A 27,102-nucleotide genomic window follows, 5' to 3' on the forward strand; every position below is an offset into this window, starting at 1 on the left:
AAAGGGAATTGGAGCAAAGGCTGGCAGATGACATTGATGGGAACCCTAAGAGGTTTTTTGCTTACGCTAATTCTGGGAAAGCTCGAAACAGTCAAATTGGGCCTTTGGTTGATAAGTATGGAAATTTAATCCAAAACGATAGGGATATTGCAAATGTTCTGAATAACTTTTTTTCCAGTGTGTTTAACGATAACTGTATCTCAACAGTTGACACTAACAAGACACAAGCTATTATACAGCTTGAGGATTTTGTATTTTCCAGGGAGGAGGTTTTATTTCATTTGAAAAAGATTAAAGCAACTAAAGCTCCGGGACCAGATAATATTTATCCAAAAATTTTAGTTGAATGTGCAGAGGAATCAGTGGATGTTATTTTGAATATTTTCAATGCTTCTTATAACTCGGGGACAGTGCCAGAGGACTGGAAGCTGGCTAACATAACGCCCCTCTTCAAGAAGGGGTCTAAAGGTCTTGCTGGGAATTATAGACCTGTAAGTTTGACTTCGGTGATTTGTAAGACTTTCGAAACTTTGATCAAAATTAAGATCATGATGTTCTTAGAGACTAATAGTCTGTTGACTAGTTTGCAGTATGGTTTCAGGAAAGGTAAATCCTGTACTACTAATTTATTGCATTTCTACGACAAGGTTACCTCAGCTTTAGATAACAAAAAATGTGTGGATGTTGTTTATATTGACTTTCAAAAAGCTTTTGACAAGGTACCGCATGTTGCTCTTCTCAGCAAGTTAGCTGACATTGGAATAGGAGGAAAAACTTTACTTTGGGTTAGAAATTGGCTTACTGGTAGGAAGCAAAGAGTAGTTGTGAGAGGAAATCATTCTAATTGGAGTGATGTTTTAAGTGGGGTTCCTCAGGGATCAGTTTTAGGGCCTCTTTTGTTTATTATATTTATGAATGACATCAATGAAAATATTTCTGGAAGCATGAATTGTTTTGCTGACGATGTAAAAGTTATGGGGATTGTTGAAAATGAAGAACAAGTAAAACAGCTGCAAGAGGATTTAGATCATATTACTAAGTGGGCAGATAAATGGGGTATGGCAGTTAATGTAGGGAAATGTCAAGTGCTACACTTAGGTCATGGAAATAAGCGTGTGAGATATCATTTACAGGGTTCAGTCATAAATCAGGCTGAAAATGTTATGGATCTGGGTGTCTTTATAAATCAGGACTTCAAGTTTAGTCAACAGTGCAGTATTGCTAGTAACAAAGCCAACAAAATGCTTGGGTTCATCAAGAGATCTATTTCAAACAAATCTAAGACAGTTCTTCTGCCTTTATATAGGAGTTTAGTAAGACCTCATTTGGAGTATGCTGTTCAGTTTTGGTCGCCTTATCTGAAGAAAGATATTTTCGTATTGGAAAGGGTTCAAAGAAGGGTAACTAAATTAGTAAGGGGACTCTCAGATTTAGATTATGATACCAGACTTAATAGGCTTAACATGTATAGCCTGGAGCAAAGGAGAGTCAGAGGGGACATGATTCAGTTATTTAAATTTATCAAAATGAAAGATGTAAATGGATTAAATTTTTGCGGGGAAAGCAGGACAAGGGGTCATTGTTTTAAGCTATTTAAATCTCAGGCTAACTTGGAAATCAGGAAAAACTACTACCTTAGCAGGGTCATGGGCACTTGGAATAGCTTACCGGAAGAGGCGGTAATGAGCAAGGGAGTGGCTAGCTTTAAGAGGGCCATTGATCTTCATTGGGGACTAATTAATTGACTAGGACCAGCCTAGCTGGGCCCAGAGCCTGTTGCTGGTCGTCACATTTGTATTTGTATTATAACTAAGATTTGAAATAAACTTGAGGGAATTTAAGAACTCCAGAACGGAACAATGGCCTATCTACACCCCTCAAACCCAGATTTCTCATGAGTTTCTTAGCAACCTTTAGTAAACATAATTTTCTCCCCTAACCTTCATTTTTCATGAGACAAACATTCTAAAGTGGAAAAAAAAATCTACGAATGTCTCGAATTTTTTTTCGATGTATAGAGATTTTTTTGATATATAGAAACAATTTTTCTATGTAATGAACATTGAAATTTGCTGGGATTTTGATATATAGAAAATTTTGATATGTGGAAGTTCGATATATGGAGGCTCGACTGTAGTTATAAACCAATTATGGAGTCAGTGATAAATCTTACTAATATTATATATGCGAAAGTTTGTCTGTATGGATGTATGGATGGATGTATGGATGTTTGTTACTCTTTCACGCAAAAACTACTGAACGGATTTTGATGAAACTTTACAATAATATAGCTTATGCATCAGAATAACACATAGGGTAGTTTTCGTCCCGTTATGGGGGGCAAAACCCCCGTAGGGGGGCAATAAAACACAATTTTTGTATAAATTCTCTAATATTGGGATGAAAAAATACTTGCACATATTTACATTATATGTCCATCGAAAGCTCTGATTTTTCTGCTGAAGATGGCACCTGTTCGAAATTTCTAAGTAGAATAAAAAACGAGTTATGAGCTTTTTAGATCCATGTTCGAAGGCTTTCCTCAACTCAATACAGTATTTAGTGTATCATCTCAACTCCCTGTCGATAGCGACAATTGTTGTATTGTTGACTTTCTTTGCTTTTCTTGATTGTTCAAGGCTTTTCTCAAGTCAAATCTTGAAGTAAGATTTTTGCACAAGATTGGCAAATAAAACATGATTTGGCTGATGATTTTCCATTTAAACGGAACTTTAATGTAATTAATAGTTTTTATTATTATTTATGCTGATTGAAGACTTACTCATTATCCAAACAACCAGCAGATCGCCAAAATTTTTGCAGAAAGATTTCCGTAGCTGATGCATTTGGCAGTTTTTTTCAACGTTGCTGTTTTTGCAGCCGAAGACTACGTCATAATGTTTCTCAGCTTTCACCATGTAAACGAAATATCGCCAATCAAAGAATTTTCAAAAGACTTTTTTTACTGTGTTAAATAATCCAGCAACTAAATTAGGCAAATCCATAAACAGCGCAAAAACTTCCATCAATTTTCCTTTTTGCACAATTTCAAACAATCACCAAATTTTATTACTTATTTTGGTAACATTTCGGATGAAACTGTTTAGCGCCATTTTATGGTGACCAAAAATATCTCAGCATCTGGCGACGATATCTCTGTAACGAAAATTAATATCATACCGTTTTACAAAGTAAGGAAAGAATGGGGGAGCATCATCGAAGGTACCTCGAAACGACTTTCGCAAATTCGGCAAAATCGCACCAAGAGCCACAATGATTGAAATTTCCCGAAATAACTAAAGCAAGTATAAGGGGATTACGAGCGCAGCTACTTTTTTTTAATCACTTCGTACTTCATTAGCCATACAGAGAAGGTTTTAGACTCCATGTTAAAAAAAAAAAAATATCAACAGATTAATCTTTTTAAACATGAGAAGATTAATTTCATGTTTTTTAAATTTGTATATGCTTAAATATAGTGCTTTCGGTTCTAAATCAATACTACTTTGTTCTTTATACTTATTGCTATTTTAGTTTTATGGGTAAGGAAGAAACTCGATTTTTAATCACGTCAAAAAGATGTGTTTTAAATTCTTTCACTTAAAACAGAAAATAAAAGCAAATAACGATTTTTTCTAATAATTATTACTGACCCAGGCAACGCCGGGTACTTTTGCTAGTATACTATATAGTAGAAACATCAACTTTAAGATTTAAAAAAAAAAGAGTAATTATTAAAGGGGTATAAAATAAATTGTTAGTCAAAAGTTTACTTTTTGAGTTACATCTCTTAAAGGGCAGTCAAGAGCTGCGACGGGACCCATGTCAATTTGATTGTTGGGCTCCCTTCTGCACATAAATCCTGATTTTCTATGAAAAGCAACATTTTAAGGTGCATTTTAAACAATATAGCAGTAACAACAGGTTAAAAAGCAAAAATTGAGCAAGGACCTAACTTTTTACTGCAAAAATAGATAAACTGTATGGATCTAAACACATCTGACACTCTTTGTTGGCATTGTTGTAATAAAATAAGTCATTTATGCAACTTAGTTTCATCTTAATTTCAGTAATTATTTACTTATTAACTTCCAAAAAAAAAAATTTTTTTTCTACAATATTTTACCCTTGAATTTTAATTCTAATATGATAGAAATAATAGTAAGGCTTTTTGCCTTACACTGATATGGGTTTAACATAAACGAAGGAGAATAATTCAGCAAAAACAAACATAAAATATAACAATACTAACAGTTCTTTTAAAAGAAGCACATTCTTCAGGGGTCAGTGTATCAGCTTTGGCAACAATGGGTATAATATTAACTCTGTCATGCAACCTTTTCATAAATTCTACATCAAGTGGCTTCAACCTAAAAAAAGGTTGAAGAAAAATAAATTTACAATCAACCAAAAACACAACATATCTGACACATGCATCATCATATGGTATAAATCACAGCTGTCCAACTGGGGGCCTGCGGGCCGCATGTGGCACGCCAACACATATTGTGCGGTCCACCACCATTCAGCATATTTCTTTTTTCAATATTTTTTGGTATCAAGAATCATGCGAGACTACCAATCTTGGTCAAGCCGGGGTCCCGGAAATTTCTACTTGATTGCTCCTTAACTCCTTCCATTGTATTGGGAGAAAAAGGTACAGGACATCTAACAAGTCAAGGTCAAGTAGTCCTACCCTGCACGCTGGCGTTCAAACGAATTCCTAGAATTAGTATTGCCTTGCCTTGGTGGGGGGAGACAGGAGAGGGAAGAGAGAAACATTTCAGATAAGCAAAACCTGCCTGCAATTGGTTAAAAATGAAGACCCCCCCTCACTGACTCTACGGCCTTTGTTGATTTCGAAAAAGAAATTGAGAGCTTGTTCTCGTCAACTCTCCGCTCTTTTCCGTTGATGATATTGATCTGACTGGTTGCGAGAATATTAGGTTCTCGGACAATCTTGCAGCTTGTTTGATAATCCTTCTGTTTCATTGTTTTAAAACTGATAATTCAACTATTAATTGTTATAGAATAAGAGGTAAGAGGTTATTGTTCAACTTTTTCAAACTGTGGCCCGCCAGGTGATTAATGACCGGAATTCTGGTCCGTGGGCTCTTTGCAGTTGGACAGCCCTGGAATAAATTGACATGAAAGAAACATTGTGAACCACTAACTTTCATATGGACAAACAGTAAGTTTCATATGTAATGAAATCTATTGGTGCTTGGTTTGAAATATTTGTTTCATAAAAATATGTTATAATAAAACCAAAAACAAGATCAAAACCAAAAATGATTGTATTAAAACATATTACAATGAAAACAAGATGATTTATAAGTACAGTTTTATATTGAAGGTACATAGAAGTGCCTGAGTTCTATTATAAATATAAATTAAAAGAAAAAAAAAGGGGGGAGCAAAAAATACTTATTTAAAGGAAGTGCGAAAACAAATTAAAGTTTTTATCAAGACAACTATTTTAGTAAAATTAAAGGTATAACAACACTAAATTGCACAAAAGTGCTAATTACTGAGCACAGGTGTTTTGACGCTACAAGGACACCTTTCTAAATGCAAAAGAAGTGAGCTTATGGATGAAAAGACATCCATAAGTTCATTTCTTTTGCATTGAAAAAGGCATTCCTTGTAATGCCGAAACACGGGTCTGCAGTAATCTGCCATTTCGTAACATTGAATGTTGTTACATCTTATGCAAGATGGATTAATTTTGAACTTTTAATGGGCGTGATTTCTTGGTTAAGGGTTAGAAAACTAAAGCGATAAGAAACCTCAACAACACATATATATAGCTACAATCCGACATACAGTGGGGTGATGTAAATAGAAAATTTTTTAAGAACACAATGTATTTTTTTGAGCAATCACAACTGCTTATTGTTCTCACTTGACGGTTGTGATGTACCTATGATTTTATACCCCCCCCCCCCCCCCCCCCCCCGCCTCTCTGTGCAGCACCACCGTCGGCCGGCCGCCTCACGATGCTGCTCCTCTAGCAAAAACCGTCTCCAGGTTGCGTCAATATCCTACACACACACACACCTACACTCACCTACACACACACACACACACACACACAAACACACACGCACACACACAAAACACACACTCGTGATTGCGAAAAACCTAATTTGAATTCAAGATGTCAAAATTCAAATTAATTTTTTTTTGTCTTAAATAAAATAAATAAATCAGCACTTAAAAGAGAGAGAGAAGAAAGGAATTTGCAAGTAATATTTCAAACACTGAGAAGGAATAATTTTGGAAAATGCTCTCCAAAAACTTTTGTGAGAACATAAAGGTAAAATTTGTTTCAAACTATGTGTAACACCAACTTAAAATTCACTGATACAAAATAAACATATGTAAAGAGTTTCCTTCTAGATATTATCTTACCCATGTCCAGATGGTGCAAGGAAGTAAAGACAGCAATGAATCCTAGAATCAGGACTTAGTGTTCTGTGCACTCTAGACTCAGAATTTAAGAACTCTTCATATTTGTTTTCAATAAAATCAATAATAGGCTGCCAGCTAAAAAAAGAAAAAGTAGCATTATAAAAAAGTCATTTAATATGTGCCAGATATCAGAAATATAGAAGAAGAAACAGAATAAAAAATTTTCAGAGTTATTGAAGAAAAGTTATGAATATAATACAGAATATAAATTAATGTACTCAGGCATAGGAAATGGTAGTGTTGGCATATGCAGGGGTCGGAGTGGTAATTACAAAAATTTTAGGGCACAATTTTGTTAAAATTTTAGGACATTTTTAGGACAACAAATATCAAGTTTTTTTTTTAACTTGAATGTAATTTATAAGCTTGATTTTTGTAGTGTATGATAAAACGTTTCAAATTCAATCTTGAAAACTACAATAGAATGCATTCAACCTTTTATTCTTCAACACAGTGACACATAATGAAGTAGAAATATATACCAGTAGGATATATGTATGTTCAATTGCTTCTTTATTTGCCCTGTTGTTGTTGTTTCATTGAAGTGAATTACAAAGAATGGTGAAGAAATATCCTTATTAAGGAGAGAATTAAGTAGGGTGCAAGGCCAAAATTTATTTTGTGCATAACTTTTATCAGATAATCTGATACTTTTTGCTATCTCATAATCATCAAAAATATCCCTGTAAATTTTAGATAAATCATTTAAAGATGCAAATGAATAATTGTTTTTTATGATGGCAACTAAAACTAAGAAAATTCCATTTTCAGAATTTTATCTTGGAGTGAATTTAGTACGAACGCTTTGGAATGCTTCATCAAAACCAATTTGTTTTCAGCAGAAGACGAAGAACGTGGAATTTAAAATGCAGCTTGATTTTTCAAGCTAGTTGTCAATCTCTTATGTCTTGATGCATCAGCATGTGACAATACCAGTGAAAATCCTTGATTTTATCAGTATTGGAAAGATAATATACAAAGAAAACAAAATGCTTTAAATTCATCATTTTCTGCAAGGCACCATTGCTGATCTTGCATCCATTTCTGTCTTTTTCAACCACAAGGAAGAGAATTTAGTTTTTTATCACATTAAAAAAAAAAATTACTATTTACATTTTTAAGGCAAAAAGTTAGTGACTAAATTAAAAAACTATGCATGCAAGAAATAATTCAACTTTGCTGAACAGAAACACAAAGCAAACTGACTCTTTGTACTGGAAGAATAAGCAAATGCTCAGACTACAACACAAGATAAGGGGCCATTCATTAATTACATAAGGATGATTTTGGCAATTTTTGACTACCCCCCCCCCATGTAAGGGTAAGCAAGATTTTTCTACTCCCCTCCCTATCTTACATAAGATTCCCTTTCGTTTTCCAAAATGATAAAGTAACGAATCTTACATCACTGTAATCGTTATCAAATTTACTAATGTTAAATTTTTTAAAAAACCGTTTTGTGCAAAGAAATATTTACTAAAGAAATCTAGACTGAATGTTTTTTCAACAAATATTTTTTGTACATGATGCGATACTAGTTAAAAATAAGACATGTCATACACAGTGTGAATGCTTTATTATATTTTACACTATTCATGCTTTGAAAACAAAGTAAAAAATAGCTCATCCAAATACCTTTTTTACCTTCCAGAAGGAAAGGAAAGATGATCCCTGCCAAATCACTTGACCACGCGATTTCAAATGTAAAATATTGACTTGGAAAATATTACGTGTTTAAACCCCCTCCCCCCAAGTAAGGGTATGTAGGAATTTTCACAACCCCCTCCCCCTCGGGATCCTTACGTAATTAATGAATGCCCCCTAAGCACTATAAAAATAAACATTACTTCCCACCTGGGGACAACAAATTAAAATTTTGCTCTAAATATATTTTTTGAACCAAGTGTTTTGAACTAAGTTTATTTGAGTTCTAAATCAACACATTGTATATTTTATTTCAATAAGCTATGATACCTTTCACCTCCCCCCCCCATACCAAAGAACTGCAATTTGAGAGGGATATTCCCCCTCCCCCCCCCAGTTTACATGTTTTTTATTTCTTTTCAAAACGAGAAACAATTATAAATATTAAATCTTATTCCTTTCCCCCAATTCTTTTCCTGCAACATTTGCTGCACAGCTGTTTTTATTTGCTTTATTATTTTATTTTTATATATTTTTTGCAGAAGAGGAATGACTGCAATAGTTACAAAGTACATATAAAACAAATAGCTTTATATTAAGCATACGTTTTGGTTTACTGCATCTCCCCTCCCCAGGAAAAAAGCAGTTGCAGCATAGGTTTTTCTCTTTCTTTTTTAGAGAAAATTTCTTAGGGTATATAAAGTTTATTTTATTTTAAAATATAGTCATATTATAATGAAAAGTTTTATTTTATGTTAAATTTTATTTTTCTGCACAAGTAAGAAATACAAAAATGAAAATTTTAGGAATTTTAGGACAAAACTCAAAATTTTAGGAATTTAGGGATAAAATTTAAAATTTTAGGACAACTCCTACCACTGCACTAAAATATATCAAGGTGAGATCTGAATAAGTTCTACTGCATATTTTTGAATAAGTTTTCTTTTATAAAATATTCTCTTGAAAACTTCATTTTTTTTTTTTTTTTTTTTTTTTTTTGTTTAGAAAAAGAAAATACCATTCAGAATTATCAACAGCATCACCAAAACCAGGAGTATCAACAACAGTCAACTGAAGATTCACTCCATTTTCTTTCAGCAATACTTTGGTGGCGTCTACCTGGGAGAAAAAACAAAAACATATGAATAAATCAGTAACACTTTACAGCCTTTAAGATAGTGGAAGGGGGGGGGGAATACAATCTTCAATTTTAAAACATTTTTATAATTGTTAATGCCAAAAACTTAATATCTAGCTTTGATAAAGTGCATAAACTAAATTCAAATTTTTTAAAACATTTTAAGTTTTAGAAGTAAGATGCACATTTTTTACCATACAATAAGAAATTAATTTTCAGTGAAACCTCTCGAACCAGGCACCCTTTTATAGCGGACACCCCTGTTAGGGGTCAGTTTCCCACGGCACAAAATTTTCGGCCTATTTCCTATAATGTTAAGTCAACCCTTGTTAAGTCAGCCACTCAAACTCCTCTGAGTATCAGGGTAGTGGCCACTCTGGACTGAAATAAACTGCCCACAACGCTTTCTTTCTTTTCTTTTTTTTTGCTGTTGTTTGTTTTTGTTTTTTTTTAAACCAACATCTTTTTGTTAAGCGAACTTCCTGGTGCTCCATATTTGTTGTGGTCCTGAGTTTTGGTGTGTGTACGTTGGGGGGGGGGGAGCATTTTGAGACCTAGGCACGTCTAGGTGTAAACTATTATTTCTTCAAAATTGACTATTTTTGAAATATATCAAAAAAGTTATTTTTTTTCTATAGAAAGAAAAAAAAATTTTTGCTTGAGGGTACATATTAAAGTTTTGATAACTTTAAAATTTTGATAAAAGAAAGTGATCCTCAGATGGTATTTTGAATTTGGATGATGAAGTTTTTAACATAACAGACAAAAAGTGGTTTTCAACACGGCAAATTTTGGAGAAACTTGATGATATCTTTGCTAATTAGAAAGCCATGGGTGATGGCTCAATTCGGGAATTGAATTAAAAAAATAAAAATAAATTTGAAAAGAGAAGTAGTTTTTATAAAACTGTAAACAAATGCAAATTGAATCATTTTTTCCTAAAACCATGGAACAAAACATTTTCTTTTCCTTACATTCTTACAAAAGTATATTAAAGTGACAAATTATGCCATTAGTTGTCTTGTTTGAATTCAATAATGAAAACCCTAAAGAGTGGCCACATTTTCAAGGAACGGAGGAGTGGCTGCTCAGAGAGGTTTTACTGTACTAACAGTTTAATTGCTTTAATACCATATTTTTGATCAGTCAACAGTAAATATACAACAGCTATATGCTAATTGTCAATGGAACATATTAGAATAATTACAGCTTCTAAAAAATAGTCGAACCTTGTTATCACGTCACCTTTGGAACTGTCAACAAAGTGTTCTCACAGCCAGAGCGACGTCAAAACCGGAATGTAGTTTAAAAATTCATAAATAAACATTAATTTAGAATAAAAAAGGTACAGATTTAATAAAGAAACTAAAAGTTTTAATATTTTAATCAGATTTAACTAATGTAAATTTGAATTATTGGTGGATAAAACGTAAATTATAAGAGGAAAAAATTCCCCCCCCTTTTTAAATTTAAATTCTGAAATACTTTTCAACAAGTGTTTACGTACCTTTTAAATAACATTTTTATAAAGGTCAAGATTCAGAAATTTTTTAGGTGGCCACTAAACCCAATAAATTTGGTGGCCACCACTGTCGCCTAGTGTTGAAGTACAAAAGGGGAGAGGAATTTTTACTACTTTCATGAAAAAAAACCCCCCAAATAAATAGAACTTTATAGAATTACATTTTAAAAGCTGTAAACATGAATTTGGGGGGGGGGTCCGAAATAAATAGATAAATAAATCCAGGCCTGGATCTGCATACCTGCAGATCCTGCAATGCAAGAGGGCCAATATCCTTAAGGGACCCAACAGCTCTAGAAATTGAAGAAAAAATGGAAACAAACTAGCACTAAGACTTATTAACGTTACAAACATACACTGCTGGCCTCTGGGGAGAGGCCCTACAGATTTTGTTGCAAGGGGGCCCAATGTTTATAGATCCAGGCTTGAATAAATCAATGAAAAGTCGGTAGGAAAGATTCATTTCAGATGAAATCAGGGTTCATACACTTACGGTTAAAAAAAATTCCTTAACTTTTCCAGGTTATTTTTTAGAAAATTCCAGGTTACTTGCTTCATTTAAAACTAAGTTTAAAGAGGAATATTTTCAAAATAATTAAAATTGTTTAAAGTAGCCCAATGGGGAAGAACTAAAACTTTTCCCTTTAGATTAAAGAAAAAAAATATCTTGTATTTTTTTTTCTTTCTTTTCTCTCTCAAAATTTTAAGTTTTTTTTTTTAACATTCTGTTCAAAACCCTTTAAATTCGTTTACTACTTGTTGAAAACAAAGTACGTTCAAATTATTTTAGCGTTTCTTCGATGTGCAATATTAGCATTTTACTGTAATCTTGCAGCAATCTTTTAGCATCCACTTTTGGTTTACAATACTTCTTTTTATGTTCTTATTAGTATATAACACAAAAGATATTGAGCAAAATACAAAACTATTTTTTAGTATAAATAGGATTACTTGTTCCATCGATCAGCATACCATATAATGCAAATAAAAAAAAGGCATAGTATGTTGTGGCCATCACGAAACTTTCTTCTATATTTTTCTTTTTTTTTTCTGATCCCTCCCCATGCTTGACGAGGAAGCAATATTCCCAACAAAAACAAAATTACACATGCAAAAACTTAACGACTATCCCAATGTCTGAATTATTGCAAAAGCAAAGCAAAGAGCGAAAATTGAAAGTTTTTTTAAAAGCCTTGCTTGAATTAATTACAAATATTTTATTTGTTAACAAACATAAGATGGCAACAGTTAAAAATTTTAAATCATTGAGATAATATTTCCTATCATTTCCATACAATTAAAATCACGAGAAATACGCAGACGACAATCTATTACGATTTATCCTTCTTATTGTTGCATTAATAAAAATATTTTTATTCGCAAAAAAAAAAAAAAATCAACACCTCTTGGAGCGATCGGCGTCAAAGTTGAACCAAAGCCTGTTTACACATGGATTCACATATATTCCAAATTTCAACCAGAACGTAGCATTACTTCTTGAGATAGGACACTCAAAATGGAAAAAAAGAACGGGTGATTGCGCTACCCCCCTTTTTAGCTGTTGACATAAAAATAAAATCAGTTCTTATACCCACTAAGGGCTACTTGCCGATAAATTTTTCTTTCATTCCGTTCATTATTTCTTGAGATACAGCAGTCACAATTGACGACAAAAAACGTTCTATAGCTCAACCCCCGTTTGCGTTATTGACACCAAAATTGAATCAGCACCTGTTCCTGTTAATACCAACATATGGACCAAATTTTGTTTGATTCCGCCAGTTACTTCCTGAGTAATAGCAAGCACGCGTAACTCGAAAAACGTCCCATTGCTCCACCCCCCTTGGAGGAATTCGCGCCAAAAACTAATGGGCACAAGTTCACATAGGGGCACATATGTGTACCAAATTTCGTTCGATTTCATGCGGTAGTTTTTGTTGTAGAGCGGCCACAAAAAACTGGTCACACACAGACGTGACACACATACACACACACATACACACACACATACAGACAGACAGACATTTTCCAAAAATGGTCGAAATGGACTCAGCACACCTCAAAACGTTCGAATCCGTCAAAATTCGAAATTCGAAAATTTGCACGAATCCAATACTTTCTTCTATATATTAGATATAGAAGAAAGTAAAAACATCCACCGATCATAGGCCAATGCCAATAATCATCAGTTTTTTTTTTCTTTCGCATATTAAAGGATGCTTTCATAAAAAAAAATTCCTTTCTAGAAAATAATTAATTTTAAAAAAGTCATAATTTGTTGCATATTTTTAGTTACTTTCAATAGTTTACATTGAGATAAACATCAAATTCTGTTTTTGGAAATTTACATCTACTTCCATCCTGCAAGCCACCAAATATGGCAACTAAGTGAAAAATTTAAGATAATAAAGTAGATTTTTGAATTTGTAGCATAAAAGTAGTAATAAATAATAATCCTTAAAAAACTACAATTAAGACAAAATAGTCAGTTTTTAGCACATAGGTGTCTAAATGAATTAGAATAAAAAAAATATTCTAAAGATAAAATTTTTCATTTTTCCCGAAAACAATAACAAAGTATCCGAAAACTCATTAAAAAAAGAGGGGGGGGGGGCACATTTTGCGTTGTTTTCAACACTTTGTATTGCAATGAACATCCAATGCCGTTTTCGGTAAACTTAGGCACTTAAAATGTCTTGCGTACTTCCATCTTGGGAATGACCGAATATGGCGTCAAAGAAAAAAAAAGAATTTTTTGAATTTGTAGCATGAAAACAATTTAAATATATATATATATATATATAAATTTAAATTTTTGGCATCTGGAATTCAAATTATGTTTTTCGCAATCACGAGCGTGTGTGTATGAATGCGCGTGTGTTTGTGTAGGCGCATGTGCGTGGGTGTTGTGTATGCAGTGCTGTGTGTGTGTGTATGTGTGTATGTAGGCATATGTGTTTGTGTTCAGGCATGAGTGTGTGTATGCAAGTGTGTGTGTAGGATATGGATGCAACCTGGAGACGGTTTTTGCAAGAGGAGCAGCATCGTGAGGCCGGTCGACGCGGCGGTGGTGCTGGCAGAGGGTGCTGGTGGGAAAATAAAATGATAGGAATTCAAAACAGTCAAGTGAGAACAATAAGCAATCGTGATTCCTCAATAATAAATCTTCATAAACTACAATTCAGCTGAAATTTTTTTCGCACATTTGCGTCCAAGGCAATGAGGATAAGAATAAGATTTAAGAACGAAATTTTTCATTTCTCAAAGAAATTATTAAAAATAAAAAATATATAAAAAAAAAAGAAAATTAATTTGAATTTTGATATCTTGAATTCAAATTATGTTTTTCGCAATCACGAGCGTGTGTAAGTAGGAGTGTGTGTTTGTGTGTAGGGGGTATGTGTATGTGTGTGTAGGCATGTGCAGGCCCGGACTGGCTCCTTCTGGGGTGGTCGGCTAGGTGCTAGAAAGGGGCCCCAGCCTCCTGGTACGGAGGTTCCTGGCGCCCTTTCCTGCGAAAATGTGAGAAAGTTATTGTTTCAAAAATTGCTTTTTCTTTTTGGACATGTTAAATAATAAAACTAAAGTTAAATTTATGTATAAAAAACATGTGTTTGAAGTTTTACTTGACTTACCCTTTAGCAGAAGGAAATTTCATACCATTTTTACAAAATCTATTAAAGGTGCATTATTTTATTTATCATTATTTCTGAATTGAACGGTTTTTTTTCTTTATTATTATTATTTTTTTTAAATTTTATTTACCTTATAAGCGGAGACTATGTTTAGAAGGATTGTGATGCAGGGCCAGGGTTGGAAAGATTTTTCCCACAACCGGTATTTACCGTCCTGGGAAATACTATTGTTTTTCCCCGCACGGCAAAACTGATTTGATTATTAAAAATATAAATTCAAAACAATTTTTGAAAATCAGATGTAAAATTCTCCATTTTTAGGCTTAATGGGGGGGGGGAGGGGTAGCTTAGTCTCTAAGAGGGAGCCTCTTATCCTCTCCGTGGGTGAGCCACTGTTGGAAGGGGCTGAGATTTTTTTTATCACACGCTATTTTAAGCTTAAAGCAATGCCTTATTAATAGTAGAAAATTATCATACCTTTTTTGCTTCATCTTGTCACTATTTTGTCCCAATGTATCTATCTTTTAATTTCCATAATAAAAATTATAGTTGGCTTGCATGCAAGTAAAATACAAACCTTCAATTATCTTACTATAATGTAGATTGCAGAAGACAAAACCCCACGTGGAATAGTTTTATAGCCAATATCTGGTCGGACCCTATCGGAAAGATTTCCATATGCATTCAATTTTCCCATTTATTTACTGGTTTAAAAGCAAAAGGAGATGGGGCACTAAAGCAATCAACATGAACCCATTGAGTCTTGAACGAGTCATGAAGTTTTTATTTACTCCTATTTTTATTACACCTGCATTTCTCTTTTGTTTGAGTTTTTTTCAAACGGTCATCATCCATACCCAAATTCTAAGTTCTTGTCTTATCTCATCTTTTTGATTCTACAAGAACTTGCAGAAACGTGGAGAAACGCACCTTTAGCGGCCTGGATCACAAAAGCTGACATCACTCTCCAAGGGGTCCTAATTTACTCCTGTCACCGGAGTAACTTAACCATGCGTGGAACCAAATTGACAAAGACAGAACTCCTGTGTAGTACCGCCAACATCCCCGGAGGCCTCGGTAGTACACTGCCGTACTAAGCACAAAAGTGGTACCTACACTTTTTGTCAAAATTGAGTTATTGTCATGAGGTGGTTCTTTATAACATGTTTTACCCCTATGCAATGTTTTATTGTCATTTGTGAACTGGAACTATTTTTTAAAAAAATCTAAAAAAGTGAAATCTGGATCAAATACATGGAGGCGTAAAACTTTAAATAGTAGTTTTTCGGTTTGACCTCAGCTGCAGATACGACTTTTGCGCTTAGCTCGGCAGTACACTTGGAGAAAGAAGGAAGGAAAGAAAAGTTGTTGGTTAAATTTTATTTGTTGGAATTTGCAAAAGATAACTTTTTTCAACTTTAGGATTACTCTGGAGATCTGCGTACTCGCAGACTCTGTAATGCGAGGAGGGGGAGGGCACACCTCTTAGGGGCCCATGGCCCGAGAAACCAAAGAATCTTTTTAAAAATAAATCGAACACCTAAACACCTCCAGGATCTGATTACTGAATAGGTCAACTAGGCCGTAGCCTAGGACCCTCGATATTTAGGGGCCCTCAAATGGCTGAAACTACTTTAGTTTGCAGCTAAAATTGTTTTATCCAATGTATAGATTTTGAATACAGGGCTCCCCAAAACTTGAACCTAGAAATATTGAAGCATACAAACACAAACAACAACCACTCTTTTAATTTTTTTTTGAGTGGGGGGGGGGGCAATTCAGTGGACGGTTAGGGGCCCAGATGATTTTTTGCAGGGAGGCTGAACATTTCTGTTGGGGACCCTTAGGCGATTCCTAAGTTGCCTATTTGTTAATCCGGCCCTGTTTACGGGACAAATTCAGAGAATTTAAAGCCCTATGGGCCCCTAACCTAAAAATAATGTTTGCCCCGGGGCCCTACCTGGCTTTAATTAGGTCCAGTGTGCTATTTGTATAAAACTAGAGATCAAAAGCATCCCAGACAGGGCCTGATTAAGATATAGGAAGGTTCTAAGCAAATATTTTTTGGAGCCACTATGCAGTTAAATCTTACTTTCAGTCATTAGCTAAAATAACTTTAGCCATTGGAGGGCCCCTAAAAAGCAAGGGCCCTAGACCACAGCCTAGTTGGTTTATTCAGTAATCAGGCCCTGATCCTGGCAAAACGTATAAGGAAACAGATTGAAATAGTTACAAGGAAATCAAAGAATTGTAAAATCATTTTTTGCTACAAATTTTTTATCGCTTCATTTGGGGGCCCTTCCTAGCTTGGGGGCCCTCGGCGATCGCCGACTAGCCGACCTGGCCAGTCCGGGCCAGGGCATGTGTGTTTGTGTCTGTGTGCTGGCATAAGTGTGTGGGTAGTTGCAGTGGCGGATACAGCCGGCGGGCAACCGGGCATTTGCCCGGTGGGCCGGTCATGTTTGGGCCGCTCAGTTGCCCTGTCTACAAACAACAAAATGTAAATACCGCTACGTAAATTCTCTAGCTTCAATCCCTGTCCCATATTTTACTATCGTCCTGTATATAGGACGGCTAATATTTATTGCTTTTTGGCAAGTGTTATCACATTTTTTTATTCTGGTTTGGTATTTTTACAATTCCAACGTTTTATAAGTGCTGCAGACAAAATTTGAAAGTTCAATTATAAATACTTTTACTTTACTTTTATTTTTGAATTAGATGATTTTTTGCAAATTAATAATGCAAAATTTAATACTTAATTAAAATAATTGTGTAGAAAATATGCCAAAATAATTTTTTAGTTTTATCATTACTAATCATATACATTAGTACTGAGTAAAATTTGAAAAGATAAAACTACATTTAAATAGATTTTATGAAGGTTTTATTAGCCGTCCTGTAAATAGGACGATAGTAAAATCCCCTGCTATGAGCTCCCCATACATACGTATTTGAACTTTTGGAAAATAGAGAGGAAAACATGATTGCTTTCTTTCAAAACTCAATACTATGTAGCTTTCTCATAACAAGAGCTGAAAGAGCAGGTTTTTGGGGGTCGTAAGGAGAATTTTTTTTTTGAGTAATCTGTCATGAGCATTCAATATGTTGTAATGCTACCTTCTGTAGTAAGTAAAAATATTTTTTGTTCAAAGTGTGAATGTTGATCTCAGAAGCAAATAATGTAAGGAAGGAGTACGTGTGGCACATTGAGTAAGAAGTTATTAACAACTAAAGTAGCTGTAGAATATTTAATGTCATAGAACAATGAACAGTGAACTTGGCTTGAAAGTATTGCCACCTGGTACAGATATAGTCACTGATAATGATGATGAAATTCATGAAAATAGTTCTAGTATTCTGTACAGTGATTTTGCCTATTCGAATATATCGAAACAAAAACGGCCTAAGTGTGTACAAAAGTTTGTATCGGTTTGTGAATAATTTTCTAATGAAAATGATTCAAATGACATTGTTGGACATAATTTCAGGAAAACACTCATGAAACGTTTCGAGATTGTGGTTGAAAATATGATGAAAGCAGTAGAGAAAAGTAATAAGGATTCCTGGCCTAAGAATAACCACGATTTTTGTTTGCAAACAGAAAAATTAAAAAACTTTTTGGACATAATGTTATGTAGCGGATATTATATTATTCTAAGTGAAATGTGGAAGATGCTCTCGAAAAAGGAACATCTTTTGTTAGTCACACTATGTCAAGAAAACAATTCTTTCATATCAAGCTATTTTTACATTTTGATGATAACTCTACTATTGATTTAGATAGCTACTGTAAAGTTCGCCTAATTTATAATTTGTTGAATGAAGCTTTTTAAATATTTGGTGTGTTTTCTGAGTATTCAAGTATCGTTGAAATAATGGTCTTTTATTTTGAAAAATAGTGATGAAAAATTTACACAAAAGGGAAACTCGTGAAGTATGGTAGTAAACTCTGGATAGTCAACTCTTTTGACGATTTTCCCTTTCCATTTTATACTATATCAAGGAGCACAAAAAAGGGACTCGATTCTGAAAATAGTTTTGACTGTCATAACACAGATAAAAAGATGAAAAATGAAAATAATTACAGTCAGGTAAGGCAGCTAGTAAATACAGTTGTTGATAATTTGTTGTCCATTGCTAAAACTGCAGCAAGGCACAAAACATACGTCCATTTTTCTTTGTCGTATTATATTTTTGTTCACCTCAAAAACAAACAACTATTTGCAACGGAAACAGTAAGTGGAATTTGAGTGAGAAAATGTTCTTTAGAATCATCCAAAATCTTAAAAATTATGGGATCTAAACATCTGGAAGGAAATTTTACATGAATCACAAGATCGCAGCTGCTCATTGAAATGAGGAAAAAGAAATATCACTCATCAGCAATTTTGAAGATACAAAGTTTTCAAAAAATATACAGACTAATGACGGGTTGAAACAAAAAAAAAAAAAAAATAAATAAATAAATAAAAAAAAGAAAAAGAAAACTATTTCATTTTGTGTTATTTTGTACTAGTATAAAAATGGAGTGGACTTATATGAAAATAATATAGAAACATTATTCATCCACACGTAATACAAAATGAAATTGACCGACCACAATTTTGAAATGCCTTTCAAGCAGTATTGGATGCTGCTTGGAAATTATCGAAGCCCTATTCTTCAGAACAAATCTTGATATGTATTGAAGCCTGTAGAAATGTTATGCGTATTGCTTACATGGGTTTGTGTGAAGCTCTAAACATTACAGAAAAGCTACTGGCTGTTTACCAAAAAGGCACTCTAACCATAAAGAACAGCCTTTTGAAGCTGCAGGTTGCCCATGATTTAGCAAAAACTTCGAATTGGAACAAAGTTGATATAAGTTGAAGCAGTGTACTAAGAAAAAAGGTGGCAGTTCATGAAAAATATTATTTAGGCCGTTGCGTAGAGTATTTCTTCCATTTCACGCGTACCAGAAAACTTGAGTGAAAAACCAAGTATACAGTAGTGGATTGTACCATCGTCCTATATATAGGACAGCTTGTAAAACGGAAACAATTACATATTTGGTAATGTTTCAAACTTTATGTGCATTCTTGAGATCTCCTTAGTCTGTAATAGTAGTTTTTATGAAAAATATCGTTTTTCATAATGTGGTAAAATATGGGTTGACGCATAGGCTCAAGACAGCACCGCGGGTGGAGGGGGCAAGGCCGGCGCCAAGGGGGCCGGGGGGGATGCTACACCACCTCAGTTCTTCAAAAATGGGGCTGCCAGTTTCATTTTAGTAATGCAATAAAAAACAGGAAAACGTTGACAGTTAAAATACTTTTGCCCAATTGTTAGTTTCAGTTACGAATGACAATTCACATTTACTTTACTTATGACTGTCAATTCACAATTGTTATAAATTGTATTTCATAACAATTGCAATAAAAGTGACATTTTCCAATAAAATTTTAACATAAAATGCGATATTAAAACACAATTTAGAGCATCCAAAATACTATATTATTAAGACTATTCAAGTAAAGACCTCCGAAATGTGCGTCTTTAACACTTTTTACGAAAAATGAAGCATTCAGTTTCCCTTAGTATTCCTCGAAGGGTTCAAATTCACAGTTTAAGACCCTTAGAGACCCTTAATTAAGACAGTTAAATTTGAAAGTGATTAGATTTTTTAAAAAAATAAATAAAAACATGAGTCTCAGGGGTCGCTTACAAACCTATACCCTTTCAACCATTTACCTTTCCTATTTTTTTAAATAAAAAATATCATCCTGAAAATCAGAGTTCAAGTGGAGAAAAATACACAGGCCCCCGAAATATGGTTTATCTTGAACAAAAATTAAAATACAGCGAGAGAGATTGAAAATATTGAAATAAATAGTCACATCAGTGTTCTAAGTGTTTGAATGTGAAACAAAACTTTATCAAGAGGTGAAGAAGATTATGAAATTAAAATGAAATGAAGAGTGGAAAAAAAGGCTAAGGTCATTCAGGTTATTTAAGGTCACCAAGGCATCAGTTCAGTTCAAAAAAAGTTTCCTTTCTTTCTTTTTTTTTTACCTGCAGCCGCAGATGGCATTTCAAGCAGATAAAAATACCAGGCTGGAAATTAAAAATTTTACTATGGAAAATCTAAGTCTAAATGGTTTTGAAAAAGAAAACTGTAGGATGGTGATTCTTTTTTTCATCAGTAGTTAAAATAAATAGATAAATAAAGATTGGGGCGTAGCCAAAAGGGGGGGGGGAGAGAGAGGGATCTAAAAGCTTATATCTTTTTTTTTAGTCATCACAACTAGCCTAAAGTGCATTTTTAAAACTTTGCTTTTTAGGAATTCTCTTAAAAACGCCCTTAGTTTAACGTCATAAAAGATGGCTCACAACAGCGTAATTGGGATTTCAGCTTTGAAAAACTTCGAGGAGAGCGCTTCTGGTGCAACCTACCTAAAAACTTCCCCTTCCCATCATTGAAGAGCGTCAGAAATCAGGCCCGAAAAAATTTCGGAAGTTCCTTGAACATTTTCCCATAACACCATCGAAGATTGTCTAAAATTACCTTTTTTCAGCTTCAATCTCAAAAAAAAAAAAAAAAAAAAAAAAAAAAGAGGAGAACCCTTAAATCTCCTCTTCCTCCATAACAACATCATGGCAGAAGAGTTTTTGACCTATTCCCTAAAATTAAATTAAAACCTCAAATTAAATCTAGACACCAAACAATTTTTGTGACTGGCCAGAATCATTTACCTATCTACGTACTTCGTTTCTCACTTTCAGATTCTGTATCAAGGAAAAGTTCATGTCATGGTGTTATGGACTCCCAGGTATACACCAGACCTTTATATCTTCCACAAACCTCATCTTTTCACGTTAAATATAACCCCTCTCTTTTTCCTTCCGAAAATCTTCGCACAGCTTTCTTTCATTCTCATGAAAATAAATTAATACACTCTCTTTTCATTCTTATCCAAAGGGGGTTATCTTGTTTAGGGTTTTAAAATTTAAATTATGAACTCATGTAATAAAAAATTACTAGTGTTTCTAAAATTTAATAAACTGTTTTGTTTTCAGTCCTCCTCCCCTTCCCCTCACCCCGAGAACATAGTGATTCACATTGTCTATGTTTGGTTTAACAGAATTATTTTCATTTAGTGCCAATTTTTTGTTTTTATGCCATTTATCACGCAGCTATTTAATTATAATCATTCTGCACTTTTAATGTATTGTAATTCTTATTGTGTTTTGTAACATTCAAATTCTTATTGTGACAGGTAACAGGAGCTAATTCTTAGGTGTATGTATATGCATAACAACACCAAAGACCGTCTACAGTGTTGCATTGATAGGATTTAGTTTCGAAAGTTTACCATCGATCTTCTCTTTCTATTAACATAACAAAAGATATTTAAAACACCGTTTCCGAATCTACAGCATCGAAAGATTTAAAGGAAAGCCCCCCCCCCACCTGTCATCATCAGTAAAGCACGTCAGAAATCTCGATTTTAATGCTTCAATTTTGGAAAAAATCTAGGGAGAGCCCCGCCAGTACTCCTTCTCCTAAAATCATAGGAGGTCAGTTAAAGTTCCGTTTTTGGAACTTAAATTTTGAACAACTTTCTATGCCCTAGTTTTTATCAAAGAAAGCTTAGAATCACGTTTTTAAGACTTCATTTTAAGCTAATTCTTGGTGGATGCTGCTCGAATCTCTCTTTCACTAACATCGCTCAAAATCTTCTAAAACCGCGTTTTCTGAGCTAAGATTTTGAAAATTTCCTGGACGCCATCTTCCTGACATAATTGAGAATAATATAAAAATCCAATTTTGGAGTTTCACTTCCAAAAAATTGCCAGAGGATGCCCTTCGAACTTCCGCACTACTCTCCCTTCATCACCAGAGATCAGCTGACATTGCATTTTTAAGACTACAATTTTAAAAAAATTCCGGTGGAGAACCCCCGGACCTCTTATTTCTGCTCTAATGTTAAACTTACAATTAGGTTTATATCGCTAATATTTAATGCAATGACTCCCATAGGCAAGAAAATAAATCTACTCTCTTTCTCTCTGTGTATTGCTGTAAGTGTTTGACAAAATAAAGGGATCAACCCGCCTCCCTAATAACCGTTCGATTCTAACAAAAGTTATGTTAGAAGATATTATTACGGAAATAATCAATGAAGCTCCAATCATTTAAAAATATTTAAATAGATTATTTTACCCTCCCCCCTCCTTTTTTTTTACAAACCAAAATTTAGCTTATCTTGTATCAATTGTTCTCGCCATTAAAACACAGAAAGGATCCATTCCGTTCTTTCTTTCTTTTTTTTTTAAAGAACTTAATTTTTACGAATGATTTCTTTATATTGAAAAGATATCGTTTCCCAATCGTTTGGTAAAAATTAGTATTAGGAGCTATGGGGCCGCGACATCCTTTATGCCAGGGCCGATTTCTTGAACCAATCCGCCACTGGGTAGTTGTGTGCATGTGTTTGTGTGTGTGTGTATGTGTGCGTGTGTAGTTGTGTATGTATGCGCGTGTGTGTAGGACATGGATGCAACCTGGAGACGGCTTTTGCTATAGGAGCAGCATCGTGAGGACCCGGTCGACGGTGACGGTGCGGAGGGTGGCGGTGGGAAAAATCAAAGGACGCCAAAAACAGTCAAATGAAAGCAATAAGCAATCGTGATTGCTCAAAAAAAACTATTCGCAGCTCATTTTGTGTTATTTTCATTAGTTTACAGTTAAACAAAACATCCAATTGTGCTTCGTTTTTGGAAACTTAGTCATTTAAGGATCGTGTCTACTTCCATCTTGTGAATGACCAAAGATGGCGTCTACGTTTTTCGGTAGCCATTCTTTTTATTGCCAGCGTTATTTTGCCTCAAAATTTTTAAATTTTTATTCAAGAAACATCGATAAGAATGAAGATTGGATCTCATGGAACAAAATTCCCTGGTAAAAAATTAAAAATATATAAAAGAATTTGGGGGGTCAAATTTGGGAAATTTCCTGATTTTACCCGTTTAATAATTAAAAACCGCCAAGAAACAATAATTTAGGTGAAAGAGTCAGTTTTTGGCACATTAGCGTCCAAGCAATACGTATAAAATAATGTTCTGAAGATAAAATTTGAAGGAAAAAATTTTGCATTTTTCAAGAAAATGGATTATTATCCCGGGGAAAAATATTATTTAATTTATAACATTTTGCGGAATGTTCAATAGTTTAAATTGTGCTGCAATAGACATCCAATTCTAATTTTGGAAACTTAGGCACTTAAAGAATCTTGTCTACTTTCATCTTAAAAGTGACCAAATATGGCGACTGCGCTAATAATTTTTAGGTTTTTTGAATTTGTAGCATAAAAATAATTATAAAATGTAAAACTTCATTAAACATCAATTTAATTGAACTGGTATAGCTTTTAGCACATTAGCGTCCACTGCAATAAGGATAAGATGAAATTTTAAATGCAAAATATTTCCATTTCTCAAGAAAGCTTTTAAATAACAAAAAATAAATAAAAAGCTTTAAAGCACATTTTGCTATATTTTCATTAGTTTGCATTTGAATAAACATCAAATTCTGCTTTGTTTCTGCAAATTTAAGCACTTAAGTACTTTGCCTACTTCCATCTTGTGAGTGACCAAATATGGCGTCTACGTTTCACACGTAACTATTGCCGTTCTGGTCAAAAAAACGATCTTCCATGATGTGTTTATCCTCAGGCGTATGCTTCCAAAGCGATTTATTTTCTTCCACCCTCTTGAGTTTGTGCATAATTCCTGTTCATCCCGAAAATTTTTTGGAACAACAGGGGGGGGGGGGGGGATGGCGACTGAGGATGTTTGTTTTAGGTCGCCACTTTTTCAAACTAGGTCGCCAAGTGGAAAGTGGCGACCGTGAATCTTGATCTTTACAATTTTAACACTCTCTTTTCCACAAAGTTGATTAAGTGAATAAAAAAAGGGTTTCCTGTATCAGCAAAAAAGAAACCAACTTTTCACTTTTGTTCACAATTTGATTAGATTTTAACGGCTAAAGCCCAGTGGAAACACTTTCCAATTATTATTTGATTTACGTTAGTTGTGTGTTCCTTTTAAACCTAACGAGGGACTCTTATCTCTTTCTCTCTCATGGGAAAAGCTTGTATGGACCACTTATAGCTTTAGGTAGCTGTGGCCTTCCTCTTCTAGTGCTACTTCCCTAGTCCAGTATTAAAATTCACCTGTTTTAAATTCCTACTATTCTCTCTTGTCAAAGTCTGAAACGTAGCTTTCAGAACTTATCTCCTCGGCTCCCACCATTCTTGAGGTGTCATGGGAGGGCAAGTTTCTTGTCAGATTCAGAAGTTCCTAAACTATTTTCTTCCAGATATTTTCATTATTTTACTGAAAATATTTCAATTGCAAAGAAAATTTTGATCAAAGTGTCGTCGTAACCAGAGTCGCACCAAGAAAAAAAAAAAAAAACACTGTCGTTTATATGGCACAAGTTCGGGACTCGGGACTTTGAAAAAGGGAGGTGACATCCAGAGTGTCATGAAATCCGGGCGTCGCAATAACAAGGTCCGACTGTACTACAATAATTGCAATTTTCAGGTGTGAAATCCATTACAATTTTTAAACCTGAATTTAACCCTTTTAAAAATCACTGATATGTTTTAGAAGTTTGAATCTTTTGAAAGGAACTAAATTGAGCTTTAAGGAAAAAGGAAATTGATTCATATATTTTCCTGGAAACTTCAATTCAAACAAGTCATAAGAAACCAGAGCTTAATGATTGAAAGGAAAATTGACTTACTTGTATCGTCTTTTTTGGTCTAAGTGAAGGCCCTGGATATTCACTAGAATAAATATCTGTTAAAAACATTGAATTTATTAATGTAGATTTTCCTAAGCCAGCTTCCCCTGCAATAAAAGAACAAGATCTTCAGCAATTTTACAAGCAATTTGAAAGTTTTAAAAGTATATCTTAAGAGTAATAAATATTTTGCTGAATCAAATTGGGTAATTTGATTGTTCAGAAGCAGCTAAAAGTCGAATTTGCAATAACAGTTTGAGGGAGCGGGGAACACTCTTTCTTTAAAAATTATTGATTTGAAAGCAATTTGTGGCTTGAAATGTAGGGTTGTTCCTAATGCAACCAATCAATCAAATTGAAGCACAACAATCTTGTATTTTTCTAAGTTTCCGACTTTTTTTTCAAAATTTCTTGCTCATTTTTTTATAAGAGAGAGAGAGAGAGAGAAAGAGAGTTAAACAGAAACTGGATTCAAGGATGGCTAATGAAATAACCTTTTAAAAGTTTCTGAAGAAAAATTCGGTAGTTTAAGTAATAATACCATTTTGTGGAATTCAGCAGTTTTTCAACAATCATTTAACATTTGCTTATAGTTTGTGATGTTTCTTATTCATCTTTCTTCCACTAGTATCTAATACATAGCATTTTGAGCTAAAATACAAGGCTATTTCAATATAAAGCACAAAATTGTTTTGAAGGAAAAACCAAAACATTTTACACAGTTACTATCTTACAAAATCAGAAGAATAAATTTGAAGCTCTAGTTCATGTCTTTGCTTTTATTTTGCTAGTTAACGATCTTTCTGTTTTACTGTCACTCAAAACCTTAAATTGAATAAATTTCGAAATAGATGAAGTTTTTGCTTAAATTCAATGGTAGTTATATTTTTGAAAACGTTATCAAATATACACCAACTTAAGTCTATCAGTTTAGTAAAACTATAAAGTTCAAAGTTGAGGCATATATTCATGAGCAAGGTGAAATTGCATAAATGTATTTAAAAAACAGCTCTTATGAGAAAAAGAAGAGAGAGAAAAAAAAGGGAGAAAAACCTTAAAATTATGGACATTTTCTCGGTTTTAGCCCTCAAAAAATTTAAAAGAATTAAATACCAACATATTCTGATGTTATTTGAAATTGGGCGGCCTTTAATTAAAGAATAACTTAACTTAATAAGAACAGTAAACGAAAGACTGCAGAAAGAGAGCTGAAGTTTATGAATTTTTCATATGCCTGCCTGTTTAAATTTGCGCTCATCTTTAAAAAATGAATATAAGACTACAAGAAAAGCAAAATTGTTTAATATTAATTCAAAACAAAAGTAACAATTAAAAAAATCGTAATCGCGAAAACAAACTAATTTCCAAAAAAAAAAAAAAAAATCGCATTTCGTTTTCTATTTTCAAAATGCTTATTTTCAAAAACACGACACAATGTTTCAGTTTCTTTCTCCGATGTTAGGGAGGTCGATTTATGTACACAAGCATATACGGTACTAACTAACCTAACAGTTGAAATGATCTTGCAACTTTTCGTAAACAGGTGTGCCGAATCCGCCATTTTGGGTCAATTCCGAAGTTTGGAAAATTCCGAATATCGCTATGACACCGATCATAAACATGACGAAAATCGGGTCTGATACAAAACAAATATAAGTTGGGGGGGGGGGGGAGTCCCCGAAATCAACATATTCAAAGTTAGACGACTGCTAAAGAAAGACGATGACTTTATACGCAATCATATTTGGTGTATTTGTCTTTAAAGTGTTTAAATATAGCCACTTCAAATTTTAACAAATATAGGTACATTTGCAAATGAGGGATTTTAATTGTTATTTATCAGAATGTAAAAGGTATATAATGACTTGTAAGGGCCGCACACGACCCTTGCATATTT

At 33.8% G+C, this 27,102-nt stretch overlaps 1 protein-coding gene across 4 annotated transcripts in view; it reads right to left on the minus strand.

Annotated features, from left to right (window-relative positions):
- LOC129226555 (septin-7-like) overlaps positions 1–27,102 on the minus strand; it is a 143,047-nt gene that overhangs the window by 49,064 nt on the left and 66,881 nt on the right. For all 4 annotated transcript variants that reach the window (XM_054861166.1, XM_054861164.1, XM_054861165.1 and 1 more), the window contains exons 4-7: positions 25,206–25,312; positions 9,137–9,237; positions 6,415–6,549; positions 4,253–4,370 (exon numbers count right to left, since the gene is read on the minus strand). In XM_054861166.1, the coding sequence (XP_054717141.1) occupies positions 4,253–4,370; positions 6,415–6,549; positions 9,137–9,237; positions 25,206–25,312 (461 nt within the window). The remainder of the gene's footprint in view (positions 1–4,252; positions 4,371–6,414; positions 6,550–9,136; positions 9,238–25,205; positions 25,313–27,102) is intronic.

This window comes from Uloborus diversus, chromosome 7 (genome assembly GCF_026930045.1).
Source record: "Uloborus diversus isolate 005 chromosome 7, Udiv.v.3.1, whole genome shotgun sequence".
NCBI classification, from domain to species: domain Eukaryota; kingdom Metazoa; phylum Arthropoda; class Arachnida; order Araneae; family Uloboridae; genus Uloborus; species Uloborus diversus.